Source organism: Myotis brandtii, unplaced genomic scaffold (assembly GCF_000412655.1).
Source record: "Myotis brandtii unplaced genomic scaffold, ASM41265v1 scaffold1163, whole genome shotgun sequence".
Classification (NCBI taxonomy): Eukaryota; Metazoa; Chordata; class Mammalia; order Chiroptera; family Vespertilionidae; genus Myotis; species Myotis brandtii.
In genome coordinates, this window is record NW_005354025.1 from 779,692 (window position 1) to 803,357 (window position 23,666).

Below are 23,666 nucleotides of genomic sequence, written 5' to 3' on the forward strand. Positions count from 1 at the left end.
GCCCTACCCTGAGCGTGACTGAGGGTGGCATCGCAACCTCCCGATCCGCCCTGCTCTGTGCATGACGGGGCGGCACCCCAACTCCCCAATTGGCCCTGCTCTGAGCCTGACCAGGGGCTGCACTTAGGGATTGGGCCTGCCCTCTGCCACCCGGGAGCAGGCCTAAGCCAGCAGGTCATTATCTCCCGAGGGGTCCCAGACTGCGAGAGGGCACAGGCCGGGCTGGGGGACCCCCCTCCCCACCCCCCTGAGGGCACAAATTTTTGTGCACCGGGCCTCTAGTATGCTAATAATATGCTAAAGCTGCTCAACCACTCACTATGACGTACACTAACCACCAGGAGGCAGTTGACCACTCGCTATGACATGCACTGACCACCAGGGGGCATATGCTCCAACCAGTAGGTTAACTTGCTACTGGGGTTCGGCCAATCGGGACTGAGAGAGATGGGCCAGACATGCCCTGGAGCCCTCCCACGGTCCCTCCCCAGCTGGCCAAACTCCCGGGTCCCTCCCTAGACCCGATCATGCACTGGTGGGGTCCCTCGGCTTGGCTTGCCCCCTCTTGTAATCCGGAACCCCTCGGGGGATGTTGGAGAGCCGGCTTTGGCCAAATCCCACAGGCCAGGCCGAGGGACCCCACTGGTGTACAAATTCATGTACCGGGCCTCTAGTTTAGAATAAAATTTCAATCCTTTACATGACATACAGGATAGGGAAAAGTAGGTTTACAGTTGTGAGTATGCAAAACATTTTATTCTTGTATTATTATTTATTAGTTATTTTCCATACAAACAACTATAAGCCTACTTTTGTCTCACCCTCTATGTAAGGAAGGTCTGGCATGATCTCGCCCAGATAATCTGTTCACCCAAAACTAGGGAATAGAGCCCTGTTGTGAGACCATGTCTATTTGTTCAATGCAGACTCTCTAGTTCCTTTTACAGTGCCTGGCACACAGCAGGCATCCAGTGAAGATCTGTTGAAGGAAGAAAGAAAAGAAGAGATGTATCTTCTAAGGTCAGAGAGATGTTCTAAAGAAATGAGGTACACAAAATTGTTTTATAAACTATATGACACTATCTTAATGTAAGCTAGTTTTTTCTATTAGTAATAAGCATGATGTACCTAACATACCACTAGGATTTAACTAAAATAATCCAAATTTCTAGGAAAGAGTTAAATCAAGCAAACTCAGCATCCACTACTCTTCTTTCCCTTGGCTAACATCTTGCCTGCCCTGTAGGAGAAAAAAACCTAGTAGTGTTAATACGGCTCTCATAGGATTCCCAGCCTTAGCCTCTTCAAGGTTTGGCCTTCCCTCCTTTAATTTCTCTCCAACACTAGAGGAAACTGAATTATCAGTCTTAGTCATCGGCTACAGCAGTACTTCCAATAGCTCAACGTCAGGAACCAGAGGGAGACTTCAGAAAGATGAATGCTGGTGATGTAGCACAAAAAGGACAATAATATTTTACAAGTTCACGTGACTTTACGGGGCAAACATCACTTGCTTTTCATCAAATGGGACTTTGGTGGCAGTGAGAAAATAACTCTTGAACTTGTAGCCTTCCATGTGTCATTTTACAAAACGATTTCTTTTTCCCTGTCCCTTAACAGAAGGGCTGGTCCCACATTACATTTCTGTCTCTCAGGCTAGAAACCACTTACCCATGACAGCTACTATCCTAATCCTCCAGTACAAGTCTTGCCCTACACAGGAATTACACCTGCCAATTAACTGCTGCTACAGCGCTTACAGATTGAGCAGAAGCTAGTAAGAAAGGAGGGAGAGAGGGAAGTGATGGAGGGATGGAAGAAGGGAGGGAGGAAAGGAGGGATGGAGGGATGGAGGAATGGAGGAATGGAGGGAGAGAGGGAGAGAGGGAGGATGTGCTACACATACTGACTGTCTAAAAGCCTGGTAGGGCTGCTGCCCTCAGAGAGGAAATTTGGGACTGTTTCCCACCACAGATTTCCAAAGTGTCACCATCTTTTAGGGGCAGACCCCTGAATTAGCTCTGATATAAATGCTAATGAGAGTTATTGTCATAACACAGTAAGGACCTTTGTGAAATATGAATCAATTTTTTTCCCTCTTAGATTCACACTCCAGCTTCATTTTTTAAATCCAAACTTAGCATCATGTCTTTGAGGGAACCAAAAACCAGCTGGCTCTTAAGAATCTATTTCCATAATTCATATTGAACAAAATGCCAGAATGAAATAACATACAAGTTAACACTTAAGGATTTAAAAAGACACAAAGGCATGGTCATTTCATTTTTAATCGCTGATATTTTACCTCTACCCTTTTCAGCTTGGTTCATTTATTCATTCAATAAATATTTATTAAGGGTCTACCAAGAGCTAGGCATTGCTCTTGAGTGCTCTGAACCGTGAACACAACAGAGCCAGTCCCTGGTTTCACAGGAGGCCAGGAGGGGATAGCAAATGAGTAAACAAACAGAAATTTCAGATCATGGTAAATGCTGTGAAGAGAACGCACAGAATAAAGTGATGACAGAATGAGAGAATGACTTGCAGGGCCACCTCAGAGACAGGAAAGACTTCTCCAAGGAGGAAACACCAGAACTAAGACCTGAATGAGAAGAAACCAGCCATGCAAAGAGTGGTTCTTCATTAGGGCAAGAAGAGCATTCCAATAGAGGGCACAGAAAAAGGTCCAGAGGCAGGAATGAGTGCAAAGGAATCTTGAGGCAGGGCAATGGAACGGTATCTCTTTCCCTAAACTGTATTTCTTCAGTAACACCTAAATACCTAGTCCCTTAGCTCCCCCTGAACTTCTCCACTTTTACTACTTTGCTAATGCCATTTCAACTTCCTGAAAAGCCCATCTTCTACTTGTTCGATAAAGTTCTACTCTTCTTTTGAAGACTATTAACTACATTAAATAATGGAAGCACCTTCTATGTGTCCTTAGTATGGTCTAGAAAGCCTCCCTGACCCCTATGTGTCCTCAGTATGGTCTAGAATAGCAGTCGCCAACCGGTGGTCCACGGACCACTGGTGGTCCATGAGGTCCGAAAGGTTGGCGACCACTGGTTTAAGGAAACCTTTGGAGCAGCAGTCGCCAACCAGTGGTCCATGGACCACTGGTGGTCTGTGAGGTCCTAAAGGTTGGTGACTGCTGGTCTAGAAAGCCTCCCTGACCCTCCACAGTCAATACCAATAGCCCCACAGTTCAGTGCTTGGGCCTTGATTATAACACATAATCCAGAATAATGTTAAAACTCTATCTGTGCCCTAGCTGGTTTGGCTCAGTGGATAGAGCGTTGGCCTGTGGACTGGAGGGTCCCAGGTTCGATTCCGGTCAAGGGCACATGCCTGGGTTGTGGGCTTGATCCCCAATGGGGGGTGTGCAGGAGGCAGCCGATCAATGATTCTCTTTCATCACTGATGTTTCGATCTCTCTCTCCCTCTCTCTTCCTTTCTGAAATCAATAAAAATATATTTTAAAAAAAACTCTTTTTGTAATGTTCTTTACACTTTTCAAAATGCTTTCCCAACTCCATTATCCCACTTAACCTTCAGGTCAACACTGTGAAATAAGTATTCTTAACCCCATTTTATAGATTAAGCTAGGGAGGTCAGAAAAATTATATATTTGGCCCAAAGTTACACTCTATAGAGACTATGTCGGGGACAGCCATCTCAGCAACCAGCCCACTTCTGCCACCTTACCTCTTCCTCTTCCTCCTCACCCTCTCTGTCAATAATCTGAAGCAGCCTTTTTTTGTCATCATCTGCTTCTTCTACCACAGTCATTTCCTCTTCCCGAAAGCGGCCACGTTCTCGAGTACCAGCTTGTTTCCGACGCATTTTCAGCTCTTCCTCTTCATCATCCCGGGGACGTTTTGTGCCCCTGTTGGGCTAAGAAAGAGAAAAAATAAACACAGGATTTTAGAGTTGGAAAAGACGAGGAAAGGCATACATAGCAAATATTCTAACACTTTCAAGAATTCCCCAACTGAAAAGCACCACACCATACAATTTCTGCCACAAAATACCTCTATGAGGTATTTTTCAAATACTTAACGGTTCTATAAATTCATGATTAAAGTCACCTATAAAGTAGCTGGCTTTTTGTTTTTGTTTTTTTTACAGAATTTATTCAATATGCAAAGTTTCACCACTTCACAAAGGTTCCTATGCATACAGAAATCATAAGGAACAGACCCACTTTGAGATAGAGACACTGGGTTAGGCTCAACTACTTTGTAGGTGACTTTAATACATATACTCACCAATCCCTTAGCACATAGTTTTAATTCATGTCTAAAAAAGATTACAGTCACTCACAAGTAGTTCAGAGAATATTACATATAACTTCCAAGGGTCTACTGCACTCCAAGTTCCTACTTTACACAAGAGGAGAGTAAGGCCCAGAGGTCAAGTTTTATCCAAGGTCATAAAACCAGCAGTAGCACTGAAAACAGAATTGGCACTTCCTGACCTCTAGTCCTGGGCTTTCCCCTGTGCTGGTGAGACCTCATTTGCCTTAAACACTGCAATTCATGGAGTTCTTATAGCTGCTTTCCACTGAATTGGAATAAAACAGGGCACTACTGAAATGGGCTTCCTAATTGAGGAGAAACAACACTGCAATAGACATTAAGCAACCTGATGACTCCATTCAGCTCAAATACTGCTGGTACAACTTTGGGCATCTCATTTACCCTCTCTAAGCCTCAGTCTCCTCATCTGCAAATGGAGATTATAACCCTTTTCCCTATGAACTTCAAAAAGATACTTTTGTGTGTGTGTTTACCATTCATTTTATATTTTTCTAGCTTTACTGAGATATAATTGACATATAGTATTGTGTAAGTTTAAGGTGTACAACAGGATGATGACTCATGTACATATACAAAATGACTGCCACAATAAGGTTAGTTAACACCTTCATCACCTCATATAATTACCATTTTGTTTTTTGGGGGGACGGGGGGTGACATTTAAGTACTCTCTTAGCAACTTTCAAATATACAATACAGAATTGTTAACTATAGTCATGCTGCTATACATTAGATTCCCAAAACATATTCGTGAAGTTTGTACCAAAAGGTGGAAGAACTCTAAACTATAATAGTACTACACAAATGTAAAAATCTTTACTATGAGGTAATCCACATGATTCTGTCTTCCCCAACATAAAACATTTGCATTAGGCTCCTCAAATAAGCTTTTCTTTATCTGTTATAATAACCAACTTACGGTAGGTGTGATATGGTATGCTATTTCTTTTTTATTATTATTTTATTGTTGAAAGTATTACATATGTCCCCTTTTCCCCCCATTCACCCCTTCTAGCACACCCCCGCCCCCTACCCCAGGCCTTCACCACCCCATGGTATGCTATTTCCAAAGAAAAGCTAAGTTGTTTAGTAATGATAGACAAATTTCTATTATACATGCTACACATCTCACTGTGACTTATAACCCACACTGTTACTGAAATCTACTACCCAGTGATGCAAAGTCATCCCCTGCTATATTCATGTACCCTGCTGGTTCCACATACCAGGTGCTTCAATAAGTTTAAGCATATGACATTACTTAGAAAACTCACATTAGACAATTTGGTTTGCGGGGTACCACCTGCTATTTTTCACTCTGTTCCCAGTCTCCTTGAGATAGATTATCATTTCATATGATCACATCCTATTTCCATAAATATAAAAATCGATTGTCATCATTATTTTAAAAAAGAAAAAAGAAATCAACATGCCAGTAAACGTGGACTACAAGAAAAATAAGATGGTGGTTTTCATGTGAGAAGGGGAAAGAAAGGTAGCTTGATCCTAAAAGAGAGCAGGCTCCAAACTAGAAATCTGTAGTCCCCCAGCAGGTAAGGAACTTCATCCCCAGGGAGCACTAATTCTTTCAGGCTCATAAAACAAGCCCTGCTGTGATTCTGATTAGCATGAGCCGCTGCAGCAGCCAAGTCAAAGCATGAGTTCTACAGTTCTCCCCAGAAAGGAGATTTCTGTATTGTTTATTGCTGAGGGCAGAGAGGAAAGGTAGTGGACCACAGTTAAAAGGAGAAAGCCAAATAGTGCCACAGTTAAGAGATGCAAAATAGAAAGAAACTGGCAATGTCTCTTTTGAACACATCTGCCAATCCACTTCTTTAAAACAAACATTTCAGAGATCCGGAGGAGTTTCATTTTTACCTCTAATAATTTTAACTCTAATAATTTCCACTGAAATAGCACTTTCCTTCTGCAAAACTTAAAGCACCTACTTTAATCTTCACTATGTCTCTGGGGAGAGAAGTAGTTACCAGTTCTATTTTATAAGCAGGGAGACAGGATGCCGGAGACCCTTCAATAAACTCTTGCAAAGACAACCTGGTGCCTTCTGAAAGTTGAACCTCATCTCTGGGTTCTTGCTAATCTACCCTGATTTCCTGAGACAGATCTGAGGAACTTTCAGGCAAGAACAATACCCATAAATATAAGTTATACAAGACCTTGGCTGAGTTAACATAGTATTTGTTAAACCACTCATTCAACAAATAAGTTATTAAAGAATTCCAAGGCTTGAAGGGTCCTCAAGTAATCCACTGGCCCAGTAGCAGTCCCAGGCTTCCTCTAGGGTAATGCCTAAGTGGGGACACAAGGACAGACAGGGCCAATATAGATTCTTGAGACAAGAACAGCTTTGTTGACCTTTATGAACAGTCTAAGCACACATCTCTAACAGGGCAACCTTTAGGTTCTCCAACTGTTTTTCCAACTCCCTTCCCCCTCACACAGGGTATTTATTCAGCTTTCACTCTTCTCAGGACAACTCTGTGGCAGAGGAGAGCGAACCCATTAGGATGCTCGGTTATGGCTCCTTCACCAACGTATCACTTTCCTCTCCAACAGATGGGTAAGCCGTTCAAAGGCACTGATACATTTTATTTCACCACTTTTCTCTCCCAAGGCAAAAATTTAAGAACTTCTGTTCTTTACTTCTCAACCCTCAATTGTCTCTTTTCCAGATACTAACACTCCAAATAAAGAAATTCCTACTTATTTCTGAAATTTGACCACTCTGAATAATAAAGATTAGGATTCATTTCTTTAACAAGTATTTATTAAGTGTCAACTACGTGTAAGTCTGGGCACTGCAGACATGAGTGTAAATAAGACAAACACTGCTTTGCAGTCTAGGTCTGTCCAATCAAAATATAATGCAGACTATAGAGGTAATTTTAAATTTTTTAGTAGCCACATTTAAAAAATAAAAAGAAACAGGTGAAATTTAATTTTAATAATATATTTTATTTTATGCAGTATGTCCAAAATATTATCATTTCAACATGTATAAAAACTACTAATGCGATATTTTACATTCTTTTTACTCATATTAGGTCTTTAGAACTTGGTAGACATATTTTATATTTATGGTGGGTGTACTGCCACACAGATGGAGCCCCATTTCATGAGCCCAGCAGACATATGTAGCTAGTGCCTACCATACTGGACAGCACAGGTCCGAGGGATTTTTATCTGAGGGGTTCCTGTCCCCAAATAAAGACAAAATGGAACTGTCTTTCCAGCAACACTGAATGAAATCGGGATTCATATAAAGCCAAAGTCCTGTTTGTGAAAGGACCCCACTAAAAACTGTGAAGCTAGCAATATCCTGACCCAGAAATAAACTTCTAGATTATATTTACCAATATTCACCACTGAGAGAGTGATCAGTTATACAATAGAAAGCAAGAATATATAAGCAGGAAAGAACCTCAGAGCTGTCAAACTGATTTCATACAGAAGAGCCAAAGGGCCCGGAATCTAGAAAGGGAATATAACACTCACAGTCTGACAGAGAGGTCAACAGCTCAGGCCCAAGCTCTCCTGTGTCTTACACAACCAATCCCAAAAGGATTAAGCCATTCTTACCAGTCACCTTTGGAGATTAATTTGTTTTGGTATCTGAAAGGTATATGGAATCCCTCAAGATGAAGGAATGACAAAAGAAACTGTGCTTAATAAAGTCATTTCTCTGCTTCTGCTGCCTACAGGACTAGAGAAAAAAAGATTAACTCTTAACTTCTGATGTACCAGAACATCAGCCTTTAAGAACTATTACAATCTTCTACATTCCCTGCCTTACTCCCAATAGGTGGTGAGTGGTATAAGTGCTCACTAAGCATTGCCACCATCCAACCACACAGCTGGTAGCCTTTCTAGGATACATAAAGAATTCCCACTTGCTCAAAGCTTATAGTAAGCTTCAAGATTATATATATGATGCCTTTACTTTTCAAAACTCTTGAAGCCTATTGTGTGTGTGTGAGAGTGTGATGGATGGTTATACACACACATACACGCACACATACACACACACACAAGGGTGAGCAAAAGTAGGTTTACAGTTGTAACACAAATAAATACAATCATTTAAAAAAAATAACAATACAAGAATAAACTCTGTGTTTTGCACACTCACAACTGTAAACATACTTTTGGCAACCCCTGTATATATATCATCCATTCCCTGAAAACAGAAATCAGGACAACTCAATGAAATCTTTTAAAGAGTTAAAAAATTAAACAAGCAATCTGCCTAGGATACTCCCTGTGTACCTAGACAATATCCAAAACTCTTGAAGCCTATTGTGTGTGTGAGAGAGTGTGGTGGATGGTTATACACACACATACACACACACACATACAAGGGTGAGCAAAAATAGGTTGACAGTTGTAACACAAATAAATACAATAATTTAAAAAATAACAATACAAGAATAAACTCTGTGTTTTGCACACTCACAACTGTAAACATACTTTTGGCAACCCCTGTATATATATCATCCATTCCCTGAAAACAGAAATCAGGACAACTCAATGAAATCTTTTAAAGAGTTAAAAAATTAAACAAGCAATCTGCCTAGGATACTCCCTGTGTACCTAGACAATATCCAACCTAAGCTTTAGGTTTCATTTTTCCCTCTCTCCCTATTTTTTTTTTTAATTAAAAAGCAGTGAGAAGCTGTAGCTATAATGAGGGGCTGTGGGAACACGCAGTTATATTGGGCTCAAAGTAATGTACCATAGGAAGAGGCTACATCACCAGAATGAATCCTAAATTAAAACTCCACTATGAAACCAACTCTATTTCCTCTAAGCATGCAATCTATATTATCACATTTATAGTCTGTCTCGACCTCAATTAGACTTGAGGGTGGAGGGGAGGAAAGGGACTTCTATAATAGTATCATTATGATAAATTATGAAAACACACAGTGCAATTATTAATGTAAAGAGCACATTTGTACCAGGATATAACAGTGTAGATGTGTACTGTTGGGGGGAGCATCTAAATATAGCTCAATATTCCAAGTTACCTGGCTAAGAAAGGGGGTAATTTTCATTAAATGTACTTTCATATTAATAGAAGAAAAAATATGTTCAATTCTATTAAGGAAATAGAAAAAGTCAAAGTAAATCTTCTATATCCTTATAATAAACTATGAATTCTTTACCCTGGACCAAAAACCTCAGACAACTTCAGAAGAGCCTTCCAAGTGGGGGCATGAAGAGCTATTTCCTAAATATCAATCAATGATAAAGGTTTTGAACTAAAAAAGATAATATAGTTTATCCCTCTTTGTATAGGCATGGGGAAATCTGAGCCCAGTGAGTTTAAGCAATGGTGTGGTGCCCAATAATACAAGACTTCTAATTCCCAATACGGTGCTTTCTCTTATTCACCATACTAACTAGACATTCCCATCCTGTTTGCAATGGTGATATCATGCATGAACAATGAGTTTGGAGTCAGATTTTCCTAAATTCAAATCTGGTCCCTCTAATTTAGCAGCCTTGGAAAGTAACTTACCTTCTTTTGAGTTTTCTCAATCTATAAACTAGAAACAATAGCCACTTTCACACAGACATTTATGTATATACTAGAGGCCTGGTGCACGAATTCGGGGGTGGGGTGGGGTGGGGGCCGGGACGCAATTGGCCCTCTGGGTGGGCGGTGGGATGCCCCTTGCAGGTCTGGGATCCGAATCCGTCCTGCTGACATTTGCACTGGTTGTTGGGAGCCACCTGGCAGCTGCTTTTATAACCTTTCTTCCTTGCAGAGCATCTAGGGAGGGGAAGAGTCTGCAGTGCCCAAGGCCGACTTCCAGGAGGCTGGCGATGCTGGTCCATCAGTGCCTGGCCCATTCTCCGGAGATTGGACCTGCAGGACTACTGAAGGAGTGAGTGACCACTGCCAGGCTGGTGGGCCGCAGGGACACGTCAGTCAGCTGAATGGCGCTCCCGCTGTGGGAGCGCACTGACCACCAGGGGCAGCTCCTGCGTTGAACGTCTGCCCCCTGGTGATTAGTGCATGTCATAGCGACTGGTCGACTGGTCGTTCTGGTTGTTTGAACAGAGTAGGGCGGATAGGGAGGTTGTGGCCCCGCCCCCTGTCACACACAGAGCCGCAGGGCAATCAGGGGATTGGGGAGCTCCCCCCTATCAGGCACAGAGGAGGGCTGATCAGGGGGTTGGGGTGCCTTCCCCTGTCACGAACAGAGTAGGGCGGATAGGGAGGTTGTGGCCCCGCCCCCTGTCACACACAGAGCCGCAGGGCAATCAGGGGATTGGGGAGCTCCCCCCTATCAGGCACAGAGGAGGGCTGATCAGGGGGTTGGGGTGCCTTCCCCTGTCACGAACAGAGTAGGGCGGATAGGGAGGTTGTGGCCCCGCCCCCTGTCACTCACAGAGCCACAGGGCGATCAGGGGGTTTGGGCGCTGCCCCCTGTCACACACAGAGCCGCAGGGCAATCAGGGGATTGGGGAGCTCCCCCCTATCAGGCACAGAGGAGGGCTGATCAGGGGGTTGGGGTGCCTTCCCCTGTCACGAACAGAGTAGGGCGGATAGGGAGGTTGTGGCCCCGCCCCCTGTCACTCACAGAGCCACAGGGCGATCAGGGGGTTTGGGCGCTGCCCCCTGTCACACACAGAGCCGCAGGGCAATCAGGGGATTGGGGAGCTCCCCCCTATCAGGCACAGAGGAGGGCTGATCAGGGGGTTGGGGTGCCTTCCCCTGTCACGAACAGAGTAGGGCGGATAGGGAGGTTGTGGCCCCGCCCCCTGTCACTCACAGAGCCACAGGGCGATCAGGGGGTTTGGGCGCTGCCCCCTGTCACACACAGAGCCGCAGGGCAGTCAGGAGATTGGGGAGCTCCCCCCTATCAGGCACAGAGGAGGGCTGATCAGGGGGTTGGGGTGCCTTCCCCTGTCACGAACAGAGTAGGGCGGATAGGGAGGTTGTGGCCCCGCCCCCTGTCACTCACAGAGCCACAGGGCGATCAGGGGGTTTGGGCGCTGCCCCCTGTCACACACAGAGCCGCAGGGCAATCAGGGGATTGGGGAGCTCCCCCCTATCAGGCACAGAGGAGGGCTGATCAGGGGGTTGGGGTGCCTTCCCCTGTCACGAACAGAGTAGGGCGGATAGGGAGGTTGTGGCCCCGCCCCCTGTCACTCACAGAGCCACAGGGCGATCAGGGGGTTTGGGCGCTGCCCCCTGTCACACACAGAGCCGCAGGGCAATCAGGGGATTGGGGAGCTCCCCCCTATCAGGCACAGAGGAGGGCTGATCAGGGGGTTGGGGTGCCTTCCCCTGTCACGAACAGAGTAGGGCGGATAGGGAGGTTGTGGCCCCGCCCCCTGTCACTCACAGAGCCACAGGGCGATCAGGGGGTTTGGGCGCTGCCCCCTGTCACACACAGAGCCGCAGGGCAATCAGGGGATTGGGGAGCTCCCCCCTATCAGGCACAGAGGAGGGCTGATCAGGGGGTTGGGGTGCCTTCCCCTGTCACGAACAGAGTAGGGCGGATAGGGAGGTTGTGGCCCCGCCCCCTGTCACTCACAGAGCCACAGGGCGATCAGGGGGTTTGGGCGCTGCCCCCTGTCACACACAGAGCCGCAGGGCAATCAGGGGATTGGGGAGCTCCCCCCTATCAGGCACAGAGGAGGGCTGATCAGGGGGTTGGGGTGCCTTCCCCTGTCACGAACAGAGTAGGGCGGATAGGGAGGTTGTGGCCCCGCCCCCTGTCACACACAGAGCCGCAGGGCGATCAGGGGGTTTGGGCGCTGCCCCCTGTCACGCTGATCCCGGTGCCGGGAGCCTCGCTGCTCCGCTGATCCCGGTGCTGGGAGGCCTATTACCCTTTTACTATATAGGATAGAGGCCTGGTGCATGGGTAGGGGCTGGCTGGTTTGCCCTGAAGGGTGTCCTGGATCAGGGTGGGGGTCCCCACTGGGGTGCCTGGCCAGTCTGGGTGAGGGGCTGAGGGCTGTTTTCCGGCTGGCGAGTGACTAAAGCTTCCAACCGCTCCTTGTTTTCTTTTCTTTTTTTTTTTTTATTCTGGGGCAGCTTTAGCTCTGAGGCCTCGCTGCTGAAAACATAGATACAATGTTGCAGTCCGAGCCCGGCTGCATGGAAGCCCTTTTCTGGGGTTTTGTTTAGCTTCTTATTTGCAACATAGTATATAGTTGCTTAGAGTTGCAACTGAGAGGCTGGCAAGTTAGGCGGAGAACGTTGGAATCTGCAGCAAGCAAGCCTCGTGCTCGCTTCAGTGCCTGGCTGCCGGCCGCCATCTTGGCTGACAGTTAATTTGCATATACTCACTGATTAGCCAATGAAAAGGGTAGCGGTCGTACGCCAATTACCATGTTTCTCTTTTATTAGTGTAGATAGGATAGATGTATGTATGCACATAAAGAGTAATGTTTCTAAAGTGCGAGTAGTGTGGCCCAAAACAATACATATAGCTTTTTACCTTTTTGGAACACCCAATTCAAAATCAAAGAGCCTCAAGGTCCAAAAGGGTGTTTACCATTCATAGGTTTTAAAATGAGGGTCCACCCTAGCCAGTTTGGCTCAGTGGATAAAGTGTCGGCCTGCAGACCAAAGGGCCCCGGGTTCAATTCCAGTCAAGGGCACATATCTCAGTTGCAGGCTCCTCCCCGGCCCAGGCCCTGGTCAAGGCTTGTGCAGGAGGCAACCAATCGATGTGCTTCTCTCACATCGATGTTTCTCTCTGTCTTTCCCTCTCTCTTCCACTCTCCCTAAAAAGATCAATGGAAAAATATGCTCGGGTGAGGATTAACAAAATACAAAACAAATAAAATGAGGGTCCTTTTTTACTGTCAAAATATTTGACAGACCCCACCTCCTGCTGCACTTTCTAAACCTAATATTGAGAAAAGATACAATGACAACAAACAAATGCAGTACTATCTATTTGGTAATACTTTTCATTGAATTTGTGTTTGTAATGTCCAGATTTATGAGAGGGGGAGGGAGGTACTGATTTTGAGAGAGATGTTGAGAGATTATTGAGATTCATTCTACAGAAAATTCTCTTGTACATCTGGATTCACATCGTCTTGCAGTAATTCGGAGGCACTTGAGACATTTCAGACTTTAGGAACCCTTGATCTGACCCAATCACTTATCTGAGGTGTGAATCCCCTTTAAAACATCTCTTCTACACACAGGCTGGGGCTTTCCAAACATTTCCAGAGACCAGAAACTTAATTTCCTCCTTAAATTATGCCCCCTCTATGTTTGGATCACTCAGTTCATTAAATTGAGGAGAAACCTTTCAACTTACAATTTCTTCCCTGGTCCCTAATCTTTCTCCTTAAAGTGAAATAAGACAGGTTAGTCTCACTCTTACGTTATTTCTTTCTTCCTCTCTCACTGCCTTTTCTTTTTCAGAATAAACACTTTCAATATGGGGGAGGACATGCAATAGAGGAGGGAGTTTATACATAATTAAATTCCTTCCTACCATTATTTGGGGATTTCATCATTTTAAAGCTTTCTGATGCCTCTTAAGATAATCAGACCTATGGAATGTCACAAGCCCGAGCCTGTAGAATGGATCTAACCAATTGGAAATGCTCAGAATCATCTGCTGTTAACCTTGCCTGATTATATTTTGTCAGAATAAAAGGGAGTTTTGAAACATTAATTTTTACCAAATGGTAGTGAGTGGCCTGACCCAGAAGTTACAGATGAGCTGCAGTAATGAGTTTTCCCTTGCCTTTGCTGGCTGCACTTTCACTGGTGACATTTTACAACTAGGACTTCTAGCTCAATCAATATTTGCAGGCATGAAACCTGCCAAAGTTAACATCAGGGATCCCTTGCAAATTTGCTTAAGGCACCAGAACTGAAAAAAGCTCACAATCTCTAATACTACAACTACTATCAGCCAAAGTTCATAACTAGGGATCAAAGTCATCAGACACAGAATATCCTAACCCACTTCAAAGGATTGATATGATGATAAAGGGACCCTGTGTAAACTATAAAGTGCTATACCAATGTAAGGAATTATAATCATACTTTTAAGAAATATCCTAGTGAAAATTTCCGATTTCATATATAATTATGTATTATGCCTTTACAAGACTTAAACCATTAAAAGAAAATCAATGAATCATGGCAATTTACTACCTTTATTTGGAAGAAAAACCACATGCCCCAAATTCCTCAAAATCTCAAAACCTCATTTACTTAATTCCCAATAAAAAAAAGTATAAGTACTGAGACCACAATAATTACTGAAAAATGTGGGTTTTATCAATATCCACAATGGGATATTGTGGAATCAATGTATCAAAAATTAAAATCACCAACAGTTTCACTTATGATTCACAATCTAATTGGCTGATAAATAACATGGATGTGATTTATGATTTAAATGACTAGTCATGAAGACTCTACTTCATCAATTTTTCCTACCAAAAAAATTATTACTCCTTGTTAAAGCCTGAATATATATTCATATCACCTCCAAAGGGTGTGTAGGTTTCTTTTTTATAAGTATAAGCTATACTTTAGCATCCACGATTTACTTTGACAACTTCTCTGATTAATTCTGAAGCTATATCAGAAAGCTGAATATTGATTTGGTTTCTTTATTTATCAAGGCTAACAGAGGCACTGGTAAAATTTTAGAAATAAATTACCTCCATTTTAGGAGACTTATGAATGTTTTGTCAGCTACATCAGAACCATTATCTTTCATTCACTCACTCAGGAAGTGTTTACTGACCTAACAGAACTTGAACATCACTCTATTAGGTGCTGGAGGGAATATTAGACATGAGTCCGAAAACAATAACAGAATTACACTGATCTAAAACAGTAACAGAATTACACTGATCTAAAAGAAGCAACATAGTACAATGTAAAGAACAGCAAACCAATAATTAGAAAAATCAGGGTTCTGGTGAATCACTTAAGAGTCACATGACATTAGCTAAGTCATTTAAAAAATGACTTGCCCTGGCTGGTGTTGCTCAGTGGTTAAAGTGTCAGTCCACAAACAAAATGGTTGTGGGTTTCACTTCCAATCAAAGGCACATACCTGGGTTGCGGGTTCGTTCCCCAGTCCCCTTGCGGGCACATGCAGGAGGCAACCAGTTGATGTGTCTTTCTCCCATCCATTTTTCTCTCTTCCTCTTTCTCTCTCTCTCTCCAGTTCCTTCTTCCTCTCCTTTCGTCCCTCCCTCCCTTCCCCTCTTTCTGAAATGCAATGGAAAAAATATCCTCAGGTGAGGATTGACAACAAAATTTTTTAATGACTTGCACTTTGAAAGAAAACAGATTCAATTTCTCTTAATGATTGCCAAATGCAAAGTCCTATATATACAACAGAATTTAGAATTATTTAAAATCAACTTTTGACAAGGAATATAATCACAATTATAATAAAAAAGGAAAAAATACTGAGTCATCCATAAGCATACGAAAAGGGACCCAATCTAACTAGAAATCAGGGAAGTGCACATGAAGACTCCAAATAACCAAAGCAATATAGAGAAAGAAAAATAAAGCTGAAGGCATCACACTCCCTAATTTCAAACTATATTACAAAGCTATAGTAATTAAAACATATGGTATTGGCATAAAAAACAGACACATAGATCAACAGAACAGAGTAGAGAGCCCAGAAAAAAACCCACACATATATGGTCAAATAATTTATAACAAAGGAGACAAGAATATATAATAAAGAACAGTCTCTTCAATAAATGGTGATAGGAAAATTGGACAGTTACATGCAAAAGAATGAAACTGGACCACTGTCTTACACCATACACTAAAATCTACTCAAACGGATTAAAGAGAATGTAAGATTTGAAGTCATAAAACTCCTAAAAGAAAACATATGTGGTAAGCTTCTTGACAAAGGTCTTAGAGATGACTTTTTTTTTATCTAACACCAAAAGCAAAAATAAATAAGTGAAACTACATCAAACTAAAAAGCTTCAGCACAACAAAGGACATTATCAACAAAATGAAAGGCCAACCTACTGATTGGAAGAAAATATTTGCAAATCATGTATCTGATAAGGGACTAATATCTAAAATATGTAAAGAACTCATGCAACTCAATAGCAAACAAATAATCTAATTTTTAAAATAGGCAGAAGATCTAAATAGACATTTTTCCAAAGAAGACATACACATGGCCAACAGGTATGTGAAAAGATATTTTACATCATTAATCATCAGAAAAATGCAAGTCAAAACATTATAAGATTATCACTTCACACCCGTGAGAATGGCTATTACCAAAAAGACTAGGAAAAACAAGTGTTGGTGAGGATGTGGAGAAAAGGGAACACTTGTGTACTGCTGGTGGCAATGTAAATTAGTGTAACCACTATGGAAAATAGTATGGAGGTTCTTCAAGCAATTAAAAATAAAATTACATGATCCAGCAATTCCACTTCTGGGTATTTATCCAAAGAAAATGAAAACATAACTTGAAAGATGCATGTACTCCCATGTTTATTGTAGCATTATCTCCAATAGCCAAGATATGGAAAGAACTTAAGTGCCCATCAATGGATGAATGGATAAAGAAATTGTCACACACACTCACACACACACACACACACACACACACACACACACAGGAATATTATTCCGCCATAAAAAAAAAGAGTGAAATCTTCCCATTTGCAAAACATGGATGGACCTTGAGGGCATTGTACTAAACGAAATAAGTCAGACAGAGAAAGACAAATACTATATGACCTCTCTTATATGTGGAATCTTATATCTATATCTACATCTAATCTATATATAGAGTAATATATTTATATCTATAAATATTTTTTAAAAAAAGCCCACGCTCATAGATACAGAGAACAGATTCATGGTTGCCAGAGGTGGATAACTGTCTTTAATTTAAGTAAATTAAATCTTCAAAAAGTAATCAGGGAAATGCACATAAAAACCATTAGATATCATCAGGTTGACGAAAATAAGAAAAATTAATATCTGACAATACCATATGTTGTTGAGGATATGAAGAAATAGGAACTGTTAAAACTCTCTGAGTGGAAGGAGTAGAAATGAGTACAGAATGGAAGAAGTGAAAATGAGTAAAGAACTAATTAGTGATACCTAATAACCAGTGATGGTGAACCTTTTGAGCTCGGCGTGTCAGCATTTTGAAAAACCCTAACTTAACTCTGGTGCCGTGTCACATATAGAAATTTTTTGATATTTGCAACCATAGTAAAACAAAGACTTATATTTTTGATATTTATTTTATATATTTAAATGCCATTTAACAAAGAAAAATCAACCAAAAAAATGAGTTCGTGTATCACCTCTGACACGCGTGTCATAGGTTCACCATCACTGCTAATAACACATAAAAAACATACAGTCTATGACTATCCCAACAATTCTACCCCCAGGGTACAATTATTAGAGGAATTCTCAGACATATATACAAGGAGATACTTAACAAATATTCACTGGAGCATATTTGTAATGAGAAAAAATAAAAGAAATTTTCAAATATCAACGGATGTATACTAAGTAGTAATAGTAAAAAAATGTTTGGCAATAATAATCACCAAGTTCAAGATAATAACTATTTCTAAGAAGGATAATAAAGAAATTGGATTGGGAAGGGATATACAATAAAATGGGATTAGGAAAGGGTATCAGAAAACTTCAACTCTATTTAACTCTATTTATAATATTTTATTTCTTTAAAAAGATCTAACTTAAATTTGGCAAAATGAATATGCTTATGCACCTACTTAGAGAGAAATAAAGGAGAACACTAGAAGCTAGCAGTGATCATACAGAACAAGTCATGCCCAGTTGGTTGTAATCCCTTGTTATTGTTACTACTGATTTAAGGTTAGGTGTTTACATTACATACTATGTACCTTTATCTCATCAAAATATTTCACAAAGTTACTCAAGCAGGGACATTGAGAAATGTGGATGAATGGTAGTACAGATAGGCAGATCCATAACTGGTTGAACCAAAGAGTATGAGCAATTAGAAACCTTTGTTTAAACTCAAAATAGTAAATATATAAAGTCCCTGTTAGGGGAAAATAACTTAAAAACAATTCATTCAGAAAAGAGCTGATGGTTTTAGTAAATCTCAAATTCAATAACTACAGGATGTCCAACTTTAATTTGTTAAAAGCTAATTCATATCAAGGGTGTACTATTAGAATCATAACATCCAATTCGGCTTGACTCAAGAAACTGGGTTAGTCACCACACTTTAAAAGAGACATTACCAAAAAAAAAAAGATTAAAAAATAAAAGATATTACACTCTAGATAATGCATGAACAGGATAGTAAAGGGTTTGAAAACCTTGCTATGGGAAAAGTCAATAAGGGAATCAGAGAAGATTCGAAAAGGGACCCAGGAGTTATTTAAACGATTCCTTGGAATTGGGTAAACACATATAGTGCTACCAGGAATAGCAGCTCACTTTCCTTTCCCCCTTCATTCCAGCTAGAGAAATCCTACTCAAGCCTTAAGCCCCAGCTCAAAAGTCATCTTCTCTAAGAGTCTTCCAAATACTCCACTAAGACCTCTGAACTTCCTCAGCAGTATATCATATCACACCGTACCTCTATCAGCACACAATACAAGTAGAAACCCTGGGATCTGACCTTTGTTTCTAACACCTTAGTACAGTGGTTCTCAACCTTCTGGCCCTTTAAATATAGTTCCTCATGTTGTGACCCAACCATAAAATTATTTTCGTTGCTACTTCATAACTGTAATGTTGCTACTGTTATGAATCGTAATGTAAATATCTGATATGCAGGATGGTCTTAGGCGACCCCTGTGAAAGGGTCGTTTGACCGCCAAAGGGGTCGCGACCCACAGGTTGAGAACCACTGCCTTAGTACCTAACAGTGCCCAGCTCACAGCAGGCACTTACCCTATGTTGCTAAATCACCCAGAAACAACAGAGGACAGCTACACCAATAAACTACCCAGGAATCATAATTCTGTTAGCAAACGTATATAATGTACACATATCCTCAGAGTTCCTTGGGTCACTAGGGTGACTGCAGCCAGAGAGAATTCATCTGTTCTATAACTATATATTTAATGACTTTATGCCACGCTGGGCTATATTCTATACAGGGGTGGGCAACAGTAAATTTACCGTTGTATGTGAAATAAAGTTTATTCTTATATTATTACTAGAGGCCCAATGCATGAAATTCATGCAAGAGTAGGCCTTCCTTCCCCCAGCTGCCGGACCGGCTTCCCTCTGGCGCTTGGGACCTGGACTTCCCTCCGGCCGCCAGCAGGCACCCAGGACCCGGGCTCCCCTGGCAGCCCCAGCTTCGTCTGGAAGATCATCCGGAAGGACGACTGGTTTAATTAGCATATTAGGCTTTTATTATTATAGATTTATTAATTACTAGAGGCCCGGTGCACATAAATAATACACAGGGGGGGGGGGTAGTCCCTCAGCCCATCCTGCGCCCTCTCGCAGTCTGGGAGCCCTTGGGGGATGTCTGACTGACAGCTTCCCGTGGGGAGCCGGCCTAGGCAGGCAATAGGACATCCTTAGAGCTGGGGTCCTGTGAGCCTGGCTTCTGGCTAAGCGGCGCTCCCCCTGTGGGAGCGCACTAACCACCAGGGGGCAGCTCCTGCATTTAGCGTCTGCGCCCTGGTGGTCAGTGCGCGTCATAGTGACCGGTCATTCTGTCCTCGGGCCAAAACCGGCTCTCCGACATCCCCCGAGGGGTCCCAGATTGTGAGAGGGCACAGGCCAGGCCAAGGGACCCCACCGGTGCACGATTGGGGCCAGGGAGGGACACGGTAGGTTGGCCAGCTGGGGAGGGGCCATGAGAGGGCTCCAGGGCATATCCGGCCTGTCCTGCTCAGTCCCTGTCAGCCGGACCCCAGCAGCAAGCTAACCTACTGCTCAGAGTATCTGCCCCCTGGTGGTCAGTGTGCATCATAGCGACTGGTTGACCGTCTGCCCCCTGGTGACCAGTGCACGTCATAGCGAGCGGTTGAGCGGCCTTAGCATACCATTAGCATATTACACTTTGATTGATTGAACAGCCAACCAGATGACCGGACACTTAGCATATTAGGCTTTAATTATATAGGGTTGTATTACTTTCCTTATGAACAACTTTTACCACCCTGTACCAGTATATAGCTTAGTAAATTTTCTAATGGTGGTACCAAGTGATATTCAGAGAGTAAGAATAGTAAAATTCAGATTCACACAAAGAATATCAGTATAAACTCATAATTTACAGATGAATAAACTAAGCCTCAAGGAAATGGCCAGACTTGAGAGCCTGAAGCCATAGAACTGGGTCTGAAATTTAACTCTCACTTTTCCAAGGAGCAGTATACACAACCTCCAGACCCCTTTCCTTAGTTATAACTTCAAAAACTATCATCTCAAAGGCATAATTTGCATCATCTTCCAACCAACATTAAAACACCTACTACTTTTCTGCCCATGCCTTTAGCCAGGAAAACTCCTTTCTATAGTTGCTCCTTGCTCACTTGGAAGTTCCCTGCCCAGAAGAGCTTAGTGTCATCTGTCTATATGGAGATTTCAGTAAGAACTCCCTCCTCCAGATCATTTGGTGAAGCTGCCATTAACACCAGCTCTTTAAACATCAAATAACAGATTAATGTGGCAAAGCTATTTTAAATTATTTGTTGTTTTAAACCAAGTCTCAGATACAAGAAATTCACTTTTTATTCAGGGTGACACAAAGGTTAGATACATTTTAAGTGTATGTCACAGAGGTTGGGTGGGGTGGGGGGTAGTGAATTCTCAGCAACCAGCAGACCCATACAGTGGTTTTGAAAATTACATGTCATACCTGTTACATATAATTATGCAGACAGAGAAGTCTCCAGACAGCAGAATACTGCTTCTAGCAATGGACAATTTCATTAAGGCTAAAGTGGGGCAAGGAAATCTTTAATTACTTTTTCTATAAGTTGCCTCTGAGGTCATCACCAAGATTCAAAACTGCATTCCTCTTTGAGAGGAGTGGATGGGGTAAAGGGTGCATACTAGCAGGAAGACAGATAGGAAATAAAAGAGAAAAATGAAAATCCTTTGAAAAAATGGGAAGAGAGAATGAGTGATCTGGGGCTGAATAAGTGAGAGCCAGATCATAAATGAGACATTAATCATTTTATTCATTTACAAAATTTAGGTCTTCCACAATTACTCAGTTCTTTAATGGTAACGACATGGTTTTGATCTCAGGAGCCTAGGAGGACATTAACTATTACCCTTATTTCTTTTAAAGCTTAAAACTTATTCTCATAAGTCTGTTACAAAATAGCTGCCACATTTATTTCAAGGAAGACAACTCACATGAAACTTTACCTTGAGTATCTTGTTAAAAAGAATATTTTTCAACATTATGGATAACACTCTAGAGTCTGAAAACAAAGCATGACATTATGAGATACTTTCCTGCACTTGAGTCCTGATTTACCTATCTCTCAGCTTGACTAAAGTATCTGGTGTTATGGCCTCAATACATGCCTGTTGATGAGCCCATCAAAAACAATGAAAAGAGATGGTTTCAAGTCTGCTTTTGTCTAAAATGCACTTTATTACCCTCAACTCAAAGGTTTTACTATTTCTGGAAGCTTTATAAACCCTAAAGTTAGCAAAATATCTCCATTCCCAATAAAGATAAGGATGAAGAATGAATTATTCTTAGAGTCAGAAATATTTCCTCCACACAGCAAACAGAACTTGGACCATTGACCACATGGAGTATGATCAAAAGGAATTCCCTGATAGCCTAGGTAAATGCCTCTTGCCCACCTACAAATTCCCCCTACAAGCTCTATCCCCACTACTACAATGCTCTGTCAGGAAGGCTATAAAATTGACTTAAAAGTGATTTTAAACTAGTAACTGTTCGCTTTAAGAACATTTAAGGATACTCAATTTCCTAGCAACAGCATCTAGTAGACCAGATAAGGCAAAACATTTATCATGCTGGACTGGAAGAAACTCTACCAAAGGTTAAGATAATTAAATAAGCATCTTAAATAAATAAATAAATTAATTAATTGCCTTGAACCATCTTCCCCCCTTTTAAAGATTTCTTGGAAGCTTGGTGGGCTTGTGTGATCAAAGAAAAAAAATATTAAGAATTGGCTACCTTAAACAAAGGCATCTTAAAATAGTGCAATGGCAACTGTTTTTTACATGATGCAAAAACATTATTACATGTTGATAGCTTTACTTTCTGATAAAGGAAAGGAAAGTGAATTTTCATAAGCAGGCTTCCTCTGTGGGTGAATCTCCAGTCAGTTACCAACTCAGAGAGAGCCATCAAGGCAGACTACCCATTAGCTGTCAATTTAGAATGACTCCAGAAAGCTAGCCCCAGAGCTCCACTGATATCTTTTCAACAACCTCTTAATCTTGTTTATAACACCTGTGTTAAAGCAGCCTGACATCAATCCTACTCACTTGTCTCAGACTGAAAATACTCAGAAACTTCAGAATCCTGGTAAACATACCAAAAAACATAGAGATGCACTAGCTGAAAAACATGTACACGAGGGAATTCTGCCAGCCACCTCTTTCTAAACCATGCTGCATAAGCAAGCCAGGATGGGCCTCAATAGGCAACATCAGATAGAAATCTCACAAAGAGCTTCTTGGGAGGCACTGAGGTCAGAGAATCACAGGGTTTAAAGAAAGCATAAAGAATTCCTCCTACAGCTTCCTTACCAAGTGGTTATCCAAGCTACATGGTAACAATCATCATTAACTGTGTGTTTATTATGTGCCAGTAATTTAACATTTCATTATCTTTTTAATCTGCTAATTCCATTCCCTTTTTCTTCAAGTGAGGAAATCAAGGCTCAGGTGGCTTCTTAGCAAATTGTCAAAAGGTCAAAGAGCTAGAAAATAGTGGAGGTGGAAACACTGCTAGTCAGTCTAAGCCAGTGGTTATGGCCTCACCCCATAAGAAAGAAACAGAATTTCCGGAGGATGAGGCCCAGAAATCAGGATTTTAAAAAGATTCCCAGGTGATTCTAATGTGCAGCCAAGGTTGAGAACCACTGGTCTAAGCCTAAAGCTCTGGCTCTTTCCCCTACATCACACTACCACCATGTGATTGGGAAATCATCCTGCCTTAACCGGTTTCTGTCCTTACTACAGATCTGTTTCCCAAAGCTACTTAAACTTAAGAAAACTTTTAGCAGCTCTATTACTTTCCTTTTTATTTTTTAAAATATATTTTTATTAATTTCAGAGAGAGGAAGGGAGAAGAGAGAGATAGAAACATCAATGATGAGAGAGAATCATTG

General features: G+C 41.9%; 1 protein-coding gene across 1 annotated transcript in view; it reads right to left on the reverse strand.

Moving 5' to 3' along the window:
- Nucleotides 1-23,666, reverse strand: part of CTNNBL1 (catenin, beta like 1) — a 175,232-nt gene that overhangs the window by 133,991 nt on the left and 17,575 nt on the right. The window contains exon 2 of the mRNA XM_005858253.2: nt 3,706-3,894. Within this exon, the coding sequence (XP_005858315.1) occupies nt 3,706-3,894 (189 nt within the window). The remainder of the gene's footprint in view (nt 1-3,705; nt 3,895-23,666) is intronic.